Source organism: Polyodon spathula, chromosome 7 (genome assembly GCF_017654505.1).
Source record: "Polyodon spathula isolate WHYD16114869_AA chromosome 7, ASM1765450v1, whole genome shotgun sequence".
NCBI lineage: Eukaryota > Metazoa > Chordata > Actinopteri > Acipenseriformes > Polyodontidae > Polyodon > Polyodon spathula.
Genome location: NC_054540.1, coordinates 36,232,646 through 36,247,346, shown reverse-complemented (window position 1 = coordinate 36,247,346; position 14,701 = coordinate 36,232,646). Strand labels below are relative to the sequence as shown.

Genomic DNA, 14,701 nt, shown 5'->3' with positions numbered 1-14,701 from the left:
TTTTACTGTGAGATCGTGGAGCTTTAAGAGGGCTGTACATGTAAAATACTGATCTCCAACCCTGGAACTGGAGAGCTACAGAGTCTTCTGGTTTTCATTCAAACAAGCTCTCAAGTTTCTTAATTTAACCAGTTATTGGCTTAATTAGTCAAGATTAACATGTGTTCCAGATCTTTAGCCATTGATGATGTAAAGACACTTATAAAGCCTGTAGGATTGGTGCTTTGCAGGACGAGGGTTTGAAACCCCTGACGTAAAGATCATGCAATCTGATTTTAATTGTGAGAAGGTGTTGCTACAACTGAAAACATCTTTTCCCAATGCTTAGCATGAAAACATAGCAGTTATAAAATTTCATGTTGGTTTTAATATTGGTTTAATTATCAGTATAATAAAAAGATAACGGCAGCAATTATAAACCTTGCCTGAGAAAGCCCATGAGAAAAGTCTCCTTGTTGCTAACAGCAACCGGGAAGACAGCCAGCTCTGTGCAAAGCCACACTAGTTGAAGATAATGAATTGAGTGGACTTCAAACATCTTCACAAATAAAAACAATAATGTAGTTATTGAATTTATTGGAGTTATTGAAAGCGTTTCTGCTGCCAAGACATACTCAAACCGGAAAGCAGCTTTGATGCAAAGGAACTTTCTTTGTTTTTAAGTGAAGCACTTTTCCCTGTGTGCAAAATACCATCAGCATAATCCATCAAAAAGCCTGACTCACAAATATTCCTTTACATCTTATTTTGCCATAAAAGTCGATATCTCGTGCTTGGAAAACAATAACGGACAGCAGTCCGACAGGCCCACGCTATATGTAAATGGGAGGTGTGACAGCTAATGTAATTCATAACAAGTTAATAAAACAAGACAGTGTTGTCCCTACAGTGAGTGCATGTCCCTGGTGATGGGGATACAGACGAGACAGCTGCCATACAGCAAGACCATAAAAACATAAGAAAGGTTACAAACTAGAGGAGGCCATTCAGCCCATTTGGTTGTTAGTAGCTTATTGATCCAATAATCTCATCAAGCAGCTTCTTGAAGGATCCAAAGGTTTGTCAGCTTTAACAACATTACTGGGGAGTTGGTTCCAGACTCCCACAATTCTCTGTGTAAAAAAGTACCTCCTATTTTCTGTTCTGCATGCCCCTTTATTTGTGACCCCTGGTCCTTGTTTGTTTTTTTAGGTCAAAAAAGTCCCCTGGGTCGACATTGTCAATACCTTTAGAATTTTGAATGCTTGAATCAGATCGCTGTGTAGTCTTCTTTGTTCAAGAATAGCTTCAGTTCTTTTAGCCTGTCTGCATGTGATATGCCTTTTAAACCACGAATAATTCTGGTCGCTCTTCTTTGCACTCTTTCTAGAGCAGCAGTATCCTTTTTGTAGCAAGGTGACCAGAAATGAACACAATATTCTAGATGAGGTCTTTCTAATTCATTGTACAGTTTTAGCATTACTTCCCTTGATTTAAATGTTTCACTATATATCTGAGCATTTTGTTGGCCTTTTTTTACTTCCCCTCATTGTCTAGATGAAGACATTTCTGAGTCAACATAAACTCCTAGATCTTTTTCGTAGCTTCCTTCTAAAATTTCAGTATCTCCCATATGGTATTTGTAATGGACATTTTTATTTCCTGCATGCAGTACCTTACACTTTTTTCTATATTAAATGTCATTTGTCATGTCTCTGCTCAGTTCTGAATGCTGTCTATATAATTTTGAATGACCTTTGCTGCTGCATCGGTGTTTACCACTCCTCCTATTTTTATGTCATCTACAAATTTAACAAGTTTGTTTACTATACTAGCGTCATTAATGTAGATTAGGAAGAGCAGATGCCCTAATCCCTGTGGTACTCCACTGGTTACCTTGCTCCATTTTGAGGTTTCTCCTCTCATCAGTACTTTCTGTTTTCTGCATGTTAACCACTCCCTAATCAATATGCATGCATTTCGTTTTTTATTTTGTTTTATTTTTATAAATGTAGTGGCGCCAATTATTCCCCCCCCCCACTTTAGTAGTGTCCAATTATTTTTAGGCTCAGATCAACGATACCACCCCTGCGCTGACTCAGGAGGGGTGAAAACGAACAGACGCTGTCATCAGAAGCGTGTGCCCGCTTGTTTACACACTGCAGTCTCACCATGCAGCCACTCAGAGCTACAGCGTCGGAGGCCAACACAGCCCTAGACAGCTTACAGGCAAGCCCGCAGGTGCCTGGCCAGACCACAGGGGTCACTGGTCTGCGGTGAGCCGGGGACACCCTGACTGACCTAAACCTCCCTCCCTCCCCCCGGGTGGCGCTCGTCCTCGATCGGCAATGGAATAACCTGGACTCGATCGGCGAAATCCAGGCTATAGGGTGCATCCAGTACTCCACGCGGAGCGCCTTTACTGGATGCGCCGCTTGGGAGCCCCTTAGAGAATTAATCTTTTTGCAGGACTTTTTTAAAAGCTTTCTGGAAATCTAGATAAACCAAGTTATATGCTTTGCAATTATGCATTGTAGATGTTGCATTCTCAAAAAATCAAGCAGGTTAGTTAGACATGTTCTCCTTTTCCTAAAACCATTCTGACTGTCTCAGTTAGACCCAACCTGTAATAAAACGTTATCAAGTTGTTCATGTGTATGTCAGTAATGCTTTTACACATATAAAGAGTATTTACTATTAGACATCTTATGTGTTTTATTTATGTTATGTCATGTTTAGTTATGGAAAGTCCACAAGCAAACTCTAACGGTACCCGTCACTTTGACCTGTGGCTTAGCATGGCTGCTATATTGGAGCCCTGTGACGCTGACGCTGATCCTTTGAGATATTGGATCCACACTCTGTACATAACTGCATTCTATGATTCTTAGTTAAACTCGACTGGGGCTATCATACAGTACAAGAAAAAATAACCCTGTTATGACAGTAAATATACAAAATTGCCGCCGTCACGCTGTCTAAGCCTCCTGCATCAAACTGTTTGTGGTAGTGATTTCATATACAAACCACATCATTGGGGATTGTGTCTTTTACAGTTTGTACTGTATTCTGTGATTCTCTCAAGAACGTTTTATTACATGTTCTCGGTCTAACTGAAATTAACCATTGTTATTAATAGAAGACGATGATATTTCAATACCACAGATCCACTGAGATGGAACATTTAGTTTACAATCTGAATACCACAAATAATGAAAGCCTGCGATTATGCAGATCTAGCAGTAGAGACATCAGTTAGTGCCCAATCTGTGTGGCTGTGAGGGAGCACAGCTGGCTATTCCTCCCCTTCTCCACAGCTCCCCCTTCCCATCAGCCTGCTAGCGATTAGAGCCTTTTACAGGGAAAGATGCCATTTCTCCCCGGCCCGCCATGCCTCCCTGTCGTGCCCAAATGAGTTCCATTTGCCGGGCCTTGAAGGGGGTAACAGGTTAGTCATGCAGATTAGTACAGTGCGTCAACAAAATCCACACTCTCCCTCGGAGGGGAACCCAACTTTCCGCAACACACAGAATATATTAGTGATCCACTGCAAACATATAGTTGTATTTAAAGTTAATTAAAGTTCACAAAAAGGGCTCAGTGCCACAAGGAATTTGCATGTATCTGACGTTTTTTTAAATTAGTGTGGTGGTGTTACATAATAGCCAAGTGTTGGAGCTCCGGACCTCGTGTTTCGTGATGGGGAACTGGGAAGCAGTGTGGCCCAGTGGTTAGAGCTGACATACAAGGAGGCAGTGTGGTCTTGTGGTTGGTGATGAGGGATTGGGAGGCAGTGTGGCCTAGTGGTTAGAGCTGAGTTACAGGGAAGTAGTGTGGCTTAGTAGTTAGATGAGGATCTGTGAGGCAGTGTTAACCCAGAGGTTAGAGCTGAGTTCTGGGTACAGTTTGGCCCAGTTGCCAGGGCTAAAGAACTGGGAGGCAGGGTGGTCTGGTGGTTATAGCTGATGGCTACGGAAGAGTTAGACCCAGTGTTAAAAGGCTCAGGACTGGGAAGTAGTGTGTCCTAGTTTCTGGAGCTGAGATTTGAAAGGCATAGTGGTTTGAAGTGAAAGTGTAAGAAGTATTGTGGCCTTCTGGTTAGAGCTGTGGGACTGGGAGGTAAGCAGTATGGCTTGGTGGTTACAGCGGAAGGACTAGATAAGCAATGTGTAGAAGCATGTAAGCAGAGTGGGCCTAGTGATTGTAACTGAGGCCTGGAAAGAGATACTTTAAGTGTGGCTGAATGCTTAATATTTTTGTTTTTGCTGACTGGTAGAGAGGCATGTCTCTGTAAAATAATATTTTGCATTAGGTGGGGTTAAAAAGTAATAATAACTTAAACAAGGAGGTCAGTGTGTTGAAGCACTGTAGCATCACAGAGGGCTTTTTGTCGACCTTTTTTAATCCTCTGTGCCCAATTAGGTTGTTTTGGATAAAATAAAAAAAAGCATATGTCTTTAACTGTTCGAGGCTCCAGGATCTAACAGTGAACAGAGCTAATTAATAGCTCACATCTTGGCACACTGTGAAGAAATGGAGAGAAGATAGCAGCCAGAAGGATTTGTATCATCGAGGCCTGGAGAGGAAGGTAGACCAATTTGTTCAATAGAACAGATTCAGTGCTCTTCATTTGTAAAGCCCAGGGAGACCGAAACAAAACAGGCAAGGCTGTGCATGGAATTCATTGCCATGTAGTGGGTTGCAGGTGACTTGGATTCCCTCGGTGCAGCAGTCAGAGACAACAGCATGTGTGCCGTCATCACCTTGAAGTGCTACTGTATCTAACACAGTGCTTTTACATTGATGGCTTGTTAGTCAGATTAACATACGGATGGTGAATTGGAAGAAACTGCTTGTTTTAGTAGTTTAATACAGAAGCTTGGCTATTGCAGGGCCTTCTCTAGGCTCCATGTCAATGTAGTAGAGTTGTTTTTTTATAACAGGCTAATAAGCAAACCCGGCTTGCTGCACTGTTACACCTTCCATTAGTTCCACAGGCCCACCTGGAATGGGGCTATTAGAAACAGCAAGTTGAGCACTCAGCTTTCCTGATGTGGAGTTTAGGTTATTCATTAGTTGATCAGTTTTTACTGTTTATATGCAGATATTAAAACGTCACACTATAGATAAAGTGCTGCATCCTACTAACCCACTGCTGTGGGTCTGATTGCAACCATTTAGAAGAGTTTAAATGATTAGGGACCAAGAAACAGCAGTAGGTTTTCATGTACATTATAGTGTGTTCTTTGAAATATCCGCTGCATAAAAAAAAATAAAAACAACTTGCCCAAACTGAAAGGTCTTCAACAGAAGAAAGTGGGTGGGGGACCAGTAATAATATTACTAGTGCTAATATTACTAGTGCTAAGCCATGGTCACCACTTTAAGATTAGCTGTTGTGCCAATTTAGGGATGGAAAAAAGACTCCGATTGCAAAGCAGTTTCACCCTTTCCAGGTTTTACAACACACTTGATTAGCCACAGTGTATAAGTAACAAGCTCAGATGTGTTGTCTTAAACTCATAGTGAAACCAGCAATGGATCAAACAGCTATGCATTTGGAGTCTAATTTCCATCCCTGTAATGAATGACAGTCACAGTAAACTCCACTGGGACGTGTCTGTTCGTGCTGTTCTTAACTATGTGAATTCTTACTACAGAGGTGGTGCTGTATTTGCAAATCAAAGTCAGGCTGTATTATTCTGCCTCCCCCTCCCTTTCCTACTCAAGCATTGGAGTTCAGTCCTCTTTGCAAACTGCATGTATCAAAGGGCAACCCTATACAGTGCAGTCCCCTTCAATTCCTGAACCCACAGCATGGGGACCTCTTTGGAAATACTCATGCACGCTCAAAGGGGCACCCCTTTATCAAACCCAACATATAGGAGGTAGCCCTTTGCGGAAATGAATATGCATGCTCAAAGCTCAGAGCTGTATCCTTTGTGCCATTCGATCTTCTCTGCCTTACCTACACCCACAGCATGGAGCCACACCAGTGGACCTCTCTTTGGAACCAGGCATGCAGGCTCAAGGTGGCAGCCCTGCTGGCTTTGCAGGCTAACTGTATTGTGTTTCTGTGCAGATGGAGGAGCTGATGGCTGCCATGGAGAAGGTGAAGCAGGAGCTGGAATCCATGAAAGCAAAGCTGTCGTCCACGCAGCAGTCCCTGGCGGAGAAGGAAGCTCACCTGACCACCCTACGCACAGAGCGCAGGAAACACCTGGAGGAGGTCTTGGAGATGAAGTAAGAGACACTGTTTTTTTTTTCTTCCCACATTCATGCATTCGTTTATGTATTTATTAGTTAATTTATGTATGTATGTAGTTATGTAATTATTTTAATATTTAAAGAGCAAGTAGTTTCAAATCATAGTATCTTCTTTAATTTTTTCTCTTCCCTTAGCTTTTTGTGATGTTTGTAATCATTTTCAGTGGTTATAATTGCAGTCTGTGTTAGGTAAATTAGCAAGGCCATTTAGTTTTTGATATTTAATTCGGTTTCAAATATGGCAGTACTGTTACAGGTTAACGATGGTCACTGAGACAGGTGCCACCATTCACAGGGAATAGAAGCAGGTGAGCTGTGTTCATGTCCTGTCTGACCCGTTCCTGTCTCCAAACCACAGCAGTGCTTTGATATTTTCCTGGAAAACTGTGAAATTAATTATAAAGCTTTTTTTTTTTTTTTTTTTTTTTTCTCACTTGGCCAAATAATTCGGTTGTAAGATTTTGGTGTGAATGGTTAAACATGTTTTTCATTATCACATTGTGGTACTTGGCATATGCATACACAATACAACATGATACAACACAATTAGCTTTTATACAGCTCTTTTTACGTGGAGCAACCCAGGGTGCTTTACAATAAAAACATGCCATTGGCCAATCAATCCAGCTCTATACACATAATTCTAAAGCAGTATCACAGTATTTCACACAACACGTCCTTCTGTTATGCTACATATGTAATGTACATCGTATACCCTCTTCTGTGTCCACTATGTTATAAAAAAGGGATTTTCTTTGGCATGCTATTGTATATAAAATGGAAAATTACTGGATTTGTGTAACTGGGCTTAGTCTGTATGGTAGGGGTGCTTGATAATACCGATATACCGGTATATTGCGATATTCTCAGGCAATACAATAACCAGTACATGAACATCCATACCGGTAAATTTTAGATTTAACTGATACAGGGAAACATCTAGAAAATGATGGCTATTATCTCACGAGATAATCACTTCCCACGAGAACTTTTAATGCGTGCTGTGCTAACACAAAAGGAAGTATGGCAGAAGCAGACAGAGATTTTGAGCTGCTTAAATTTTGCAAAGCAAAATCACATGTGTTTAATCATTTCCTAATAAAAAAAATAAGTACAGCATGCTGGCGATCCCATCAACCTTATATACAGTGGTATAGTCCTTAAAGTACTGGAACTCCAATTAAAATATAGATTTTTTCTAAAACAAATTATTTCAGTGTTTTCTGAAAGCATCTAGCGGATAAATGTTGTCTTTGGTTGTTTGGTTATTTTTTGATTTACTAAATTACAAAAAGCACAGTATATATTGTAAGGTACCAGGGAGGGGGTTAAAATCCTTCCCTGCTAAAAACCTTGTGAGAATGCACATTTGGGTATTATGGGGTTTAATTGTGTAATTGTTTAATTGTTTAGTAATCCCCTGCACCTGATGGTAGTTGTAAATTAGAGCCAGGTGCAGGGTATTTAAGAGAGGCAGCCAGTCTGTTCCAGGCTGCTGTGCGTAGGGAGGCAGAAGGTGTGGTCTGCTTCCAAGCAGTCAAGGTAAAGTGCTGTGTTAAACCTTGTGAGTTGTGTTTGGGTTACAGGTAAACAGCTTAGCTGTCCTGGTTGAGTTAGGTTCCAGACTGTATAGTTAGTGCTCCAAGAAGGAACTAGGTGTTTGTTTGTTTTGTTTAATTTATTTGATTGGTGTTTATTAAAAGTGCACGTCAGCACTTAAATTAATTCCATTTCTGTGTCCTGGGTCTACTTTGGGGCAAAGGGGCAACGAACGTGAAAAGTGAAAGGATATATTATAATATATATATATATATATATATATATATATATATATATATATATATATATTGTGCACTAGAAAAGATTTACAGTGCTTCTTGAACACCATCAGTCTGGAATCCAGAAGTCTGTGGAGTGCCAACTCGTTCTGAGAACTCCCAAGCTGGTACGCAGGACTCCACTCACCAGAAGGATTGCTTGCCCAAGTGCTCATGGAATTGCATCCTCCTTCTCCTAGTTTTACAGAGGACGTCTGTGAGTCTGCAACATTGTAAAAATTCTTGATTTATCATCTTCTCAGGACCAGTCAGTCAGCACAGCAGCTCCACACGCTATACAGCAGTAGGTGGTCGGTCAGCTGTCAGTCGACTGCATTTAACGCTTCAGTGGATCGTAGTCATTTATACACTATAATATAAACTAGAATTCAAGAGATAACCTTTTGTGGGCTTAAGTATTTATACAAACAAAACAAATATTTGTAAAACTCTGTTAATCTTAAATACTGTGAGTTCCTGGCGTATATGCAGATCTGACACGATTTTGGTAACTAGTGTGAGTTATACACTACTGACACAGTGTTGAACCATTATGAACCATTAAATCAAAGTTAAGTAGAATTATTTTTTTTGTTAATGTCAGTGTTAAACAGGGCACTACAGTATCCTTCCACTCACCTTCATACTTCTGAAATTGTGCGTTAGCGTTTTTAATCTTACCCTTTTTAGGAGCAGTTGGCTTTTACGGCAGGCCACACACGGCATTAATTCAAGCACATTGTTTTGGAAGATAAAACTAGAAGAGCACACTTGGGACCCTTATCTCGATAGAATTTGTTTCAATGAATGCAACGTGTGCGCTGCCATACAAGCCAAGCACGCTCCAAGTACAGAGGCAGCAAATAGCTGCTTAGCACAGAGACCCTTCCAAGCCCTATAATAAAACAGTGAGGTCTGGAGCTGGCAAGAGGGAGACTGTGTATCTGTGAGCGTTTTTAGAAAACCGCACATTTAAAAATAAAAACTTAAAACAGTCCATAAATCTGAAATGCAGGACCAGCTTGCTGCTGGGTGGGTTGTGACGAGCCAAACTGAGCCAACGTGAAATCAATAACGCAGCTTCGTCTGCTGTTGTACTTGGCACTGAGCAACTTATCAAAAAACCCAAATCCGGACTTAAGGTTTTGCATTTAAGAGTTGACGGTGTTGACAAATGGGGAAGAGATCTCTAGACTGGATGCATTTAAAAAGCAAATCAAAAACATATTCACCAAGGTGAGGAAACTGGTACTTTCCCCTTATGTTTTCGGTGTTTAATATGATTGGTACTAGGTACTCATCTCTTTTGGCTGCTCATATCACCATATGCTGACGATACACAGATGTTTCTCTCTTTTCCTTCATTTGACTCCCATATCTCCTCTCGCATTTCAGATTATCTGTCAGCAATCTCATCTTGGTCACATTCACATCACCTCAAACTCAACCTTTCTAAATCTGACCTCCTTTACATTCCTTCTACTCCTCTCTCCTCTGACTTCTCTTTCTCAGTCTCCCCTGATGCTGTCAGTCTTTTTCCTTCTCCTTGTGCAAGAAACCTAGATGTTATTCTGGACCCTTCCCTCTTTTATTCTCAACAGATCTCTTCACTAACATGTACCTGTTGTTTCTTTCTTAGCAACATTTATTGAATCCGCTCTTTTCTATCTACTTATTCCACTCAACTGGTCCAAGCTTTTGTTCTTTCTAGATTAGATTATTGTAACTCTCTCCTCGCTGGTCTCCCTGCTTTGGCTATTCGACCTCTACAGCTTATTCAAAATTCTGCTGGGCGTCTGGTATTTTCCCAACCCCGCTACTATCACGCTACCCTTCTGCTTTGCACTCTCCACTGGCTACCTCTCTGCTTGCATCTAATTTAAGACCTTTACTCTTGCCTGTCGCTCTGTTCATCATGCTGCCCCTCGTGTGGCCTTATATTCTGCTTATTCTCTACTGGCCAACTTGTTATGCCTTCTTTTTTTCACTCTCCTTCCTCTTGTGTTTGCTTCTTCTCTTCCCTCGGCTCCCTGTGGTGGAATCAGCTACCGGTTATCCTCAGGGCTGTTCAGTCTTTTACTGCCTTCTCACCAGGCTTTAAAAAGGTTCAAGGAAAGTGCATTGAATTGTGATGAAAGAAACAGTAACTTCTCGCTATTGTTTATTCAATGCCGCTAAACCATATTTTGACAATACGGTAGTCTCCAACTAGGAACACCCCTAGGAAAGCAAGCCAAGTTTTCTCTTAGCTGTGTTCTTTAAGACAGAGTTGACCACCAGACAGAATATGAACCAATAAATATTTCTTACTTGTCATGATGTACGTGCATCAACATGTGAAATGAACAGAATAAGAGAAAAGCAATAGGCAAGTGTATGTTAATATACTATAATAATAAAGTAACAGACAAACTAACGTTAATAAACTGTCAAACTAAATTAACACAGCACCCCTATACACGTTACATAATGCAGCAGCAGGTCTAGATTATTTGTGAATACTTGTACAGGAGCAATATTCAAGACATGCACAAAATTATTTAACAGAATGGTGAAGCAACTCACCAGAACGGAAAGCACCAAATTGCTTTGTGATATGTCTGATTCAAGATTTTTCAGGAGCTCAAACAATTACCAACTTTTTGTAGCAAGAGAAACAGCAGTGCTTTTCGCCGTTTGTTTGCATGCCATTTTGTAGCGATGAGGTGTACTCGTGGCAATCAGCATACAAAATGAGGCAATGATATGACGCCGGTTCTGGAAAGATTTAATAAACCAGTTAGTGTGCCTCAAGACATTCTCATGATGACTAGTCGCTTGAATAAAGACTGAATAAACCATTTGAATTGGTTCGATAATGTTTGAGTTATCAGTTAACAAAACATTACTGTATCAGTTGTGAACAAATCGCTCTAAATGCTCCTTTAGGTGGAGCATTTACAATGGAAAAAAACAAGGAAAAAAATGTTTCACCACAAGGGTGTTCTCTTAGCAGGTGTTCCTATATGCGAAGATTACTGTACAACATGAAAATGGAAGATGATGTAATATATGTGGCATGCACTGTATTTTCTCTTTGCCTTCCTAAACTAGCTTGCTGTGTAGTTTCTGAGTATAGTTTTATGTATTTTCTCCCATTAGGGGTCCAGTGAGTCTCCCTAGTCACAATCCGTAGGGGGCAGTCTAAGTCCAGATAAGGTATAAAACAAAGCCCCAAACCACTTTCAGAAAAGGATAAGGTATGCAGTGTGAGTTGTATGAAAGTTTGTTATAGTGGGTGTATCCTAAAAGATTTGATACATTTGTGCAGGTATTATAGCAGTTCAGTTCTAAGTCACTATCAAATTTATCTGCCTTGAAAGCAGTGTATTTTGGCATTTAATCTTGACTAAAGGCACCTGTCAGATAAAGAAAGTTGTCTGCCAAATAAATACAAATAATAAATTATAACCCGGCCTCTGTTCTCCACAATTGCTCGGTCCCTGACTACCTAAATAAACAGAACTATCTGATCACATTTTGTCCAATCATATAACAAAACATAACCTATAACAAAACAAACATTTTTGTGTTTACTATAATTAAATATAACTTTATTTTTATTTACTATATAATTTACATTATGCCTACAATGAATAGCCCTTAATTAAACACACAAAACTAAACCTCACATAAAACTGAATTAGACACAAACACCATTCTGTGTGCATAATATCTTTATCCTGTACCCATTAAGTGAGTACCATTGCAATCCAGTCAACTGTGGCTGGGAAAGAAGACCCTCTTTATGCAATATGCCTGCTGTGACAAGCTGTATAGAAGCTGTGATAAACCCAAAGGGAGAGGCACAAATTGTAATAAAGACACACTGAATGGGTGCTTGTACTTAACAAGAATGTCCTTTACTATAAGATTACTGCTCATTTTTATGTTGGACTATTGGTAGCAAATATGTATTGCCATTGAAATGAATGAAGTAATAACTAAATGGGCATCTAAATGACTGAGTGTCTGAAACCGCAGGGAATCAATACTTCAAATGCTTCTTCAAATTGGTGTGATGAGCTGATGACTCTTTCCCATCATGTTCAACAAACAGTATTTGTTTAGCCTGTCGCTTCATTCACCCCCTGTTTAAATGCTGAGAGTATACTCGGTAATGCGATAATGTCACCAGAATAGTGTTCCAAAGTACTGTTTTGCTGTCATTGCTGCATTGTTTATATTAAAGCAATATTAGAAAATGGCTACGTTAAAAAAATGAACCTTTGAAGGTTTTTCCCTTTTTTTCTCGTGATTTATGCAGTTTTAGTTGGTAATGAATACAACCGGTTTCCTCAATATTTCAAGAGCAATGCGGTTTTCTCTTTCTTCTTTATTTGCTAAACTTGATTTTATACTGTAGATAGATTGACCGTAAAGGACACAGCGGAAGCAGTCTTTAGTCGACATGAGTTCAAAGACAACATTCAGAAGGTGCATACTAAAATGGAGATTTTCTTTCATCAAGCAGAAAAGGATAAATTACAAAAATGAATATTTACATATTTCCCAGCAGATTTTGAACAGCTAGTTTGTAGGATAACATTCAAGGTTCTTTACTAGGGATTAGAGATGTTTTGACCAATCATTTTCTAGTATGTGTTATGTACACAAAGTCAAAGCTTGAGTTTTTGTTGAGCAAAAATATTAACCCCAAGTGAGATTCTATGAAATGTGACAAGATTGAACTGTATAGCTAAGTTATTTATCACATGAACACAGAAAGAACACAAGAGACTGCATCTCCCATCATGGAGCACTTTGCTGTATTTTGTTGCAATCTATGATTCGATTTGAGCAGTTTCTAGGATGCTTCAGCACGTCAGTAGCAGAAAGAAGCTATGAATTTACTGATCGGACAGTATGAAAAATAGGTCTGATAAAATTTTTGGCAATGTAAAAAAAACCTGAAAAACAGAAGCCCTCATTATAGCTAGACCATGGTCATGAAAAGACAAAGCTTCTGTCAGGCAATTTGCTTTGATTCAGTGAGCACTGATTCAGGCATCGACATATAATTGATTTATTTATGTTAAGCTTGCAATCAGCCAATGATCAGAAATTGTCCGGTGCAAACTAGTTAATGAGAACAGTTTAAAATAAATAAATAAATAAATAGATTAATAAAAACACACACACATGTGCATGCCCACACTCAGGTGTGAAGGTTATGCTTCCATGCTGTCTGCTCAGTCCTGCTTGATTGTTAATCCAGCCCCTAACCACAGGACCCTCATTGGGAGAGGGGCATCTGCAGTCCCACCATTAATTACTCTGGCAGCTTTAGGACCATTAGCACCCTTTTGGGTTTAAACGGACGGCTTACTCTAGGCAAACAGGAGTTTCTGTCAGTTGATGGAGATAATTCACTTAGTAAAACGGACAAATTGCTTCCTTTCTTTCTGAATGAGGCTAATAGACTGATAAAGTACCCAGTTAGATTCTGGTTTAACAAGGGTGGGGACTAGCAGCAGATCCGGTGGTCAGCTGTGATTAATGGCAAAATAGACGAGGGGAGTTTTAATAGGAATTCTTGTACATTGTAAAGGAACAGCGTGTCCATTCCAAGGTTCTGTAATAGTTTTAAAATGTGTTTGCCATCAATTTATATTGTTTAGAATTTAAAACCAGAAAAGTGAAATTGAGCGGGTCATGAAGCTTCACAGCAGGGTTTTGTGGGAACTTTTTTTTATTTATTTTTTTCCTCGAGAGGCACATAATGTAGTTGATTTCACTGCAAAGCATCATCCAAAATTAATAATGACCGAATAATATTGTATCGAACTCGTGGTATAGTAATGAGAGCATTAGTAGCAAGTGATTTTCAAAAGAAATATGTTAATTAAATCAATTCCTTTAACGCTTTGAAATTGCGTCGATGAAGTCGTTAATGAACGCATTTCTCGTTAAAAGGCTTAATTGTCGCAGGTACATACATCACTTCCTGTCTCAACGACTAACTAAGGGGAAGTTGGTAATCAAAATGCATGTTAACAGGATGAAGAAAAATGAACGGAAGCATAATTTGCTGGTATGGAAACTACTGGCGTACAGCAAGACGTCTCTCTCACCTGCGAGCAGCAGCCAAAGGAAATTAAATAAAAAATAATGGGAATATCTATTTTGTAAACTTCAATTAAAGTTGTGCGTTTTTTTCATGCAGAATGTACATTTATTTAGATATGGAGGCTAAAACCAATTCCAAAAAGTTTTTCCAATATTATGACAGCAAAAGAACATTCAAGGATGAAGTAAAATGTAAAAAGAGATACAAATAGCAATATCATAGAGGAAGAGAAAAAAATAGCAAATATATTATTATAATATTATAATATATATATAATATTTTCACAAGTTTTTACAAAGGAGGATACAGACAACATGCCCCACATGTAGACCTGTTCCTATCCAGTTTTAAATAACTTTTGCATAACAGAGGCAGAAGTGTTAAAGTGACTAGGAGCTCTTAAAATAAACAAATCCACTGGGCCAGATGAGATCCTCCCAATAGTACTCAAAGAAATGAAAGAAGATATTTACAAACCGCTAACTAAGATCATGCAAAATTCTCTTGAGACACAAAAAGGGAGACAAAA

The 14,701-nt window shown here is 39.4% G+C and overlaps 1 protein-coding gene across 10 annotated transcripts in view; it reads left to right on the top strand.

Moving 5' to 3' along the window:
• LOC121318597 (ELKS/Rab6-interacting/CAST family member 1) overlaps positions 1–14,701 on the top strand; it is a 369,254-nt gene that overhangs the window by 198,132 nt on the left and 156,421 nt on the right. For all 10 annotated transcript variants that reach the window (XM_041255448.1, XM_041255447.1, XM_041255446.1 and 7 more), the window contains one exon: positions 6,062–6,222. In XM_041255448.1, coding sequence (XP_041111382.1) covers positions 6,062–6,222 — 161 coding nt within the window. The remainder of the gene's footprint in view (positions 1–6,061; positions 6,223–14,701) is intronic.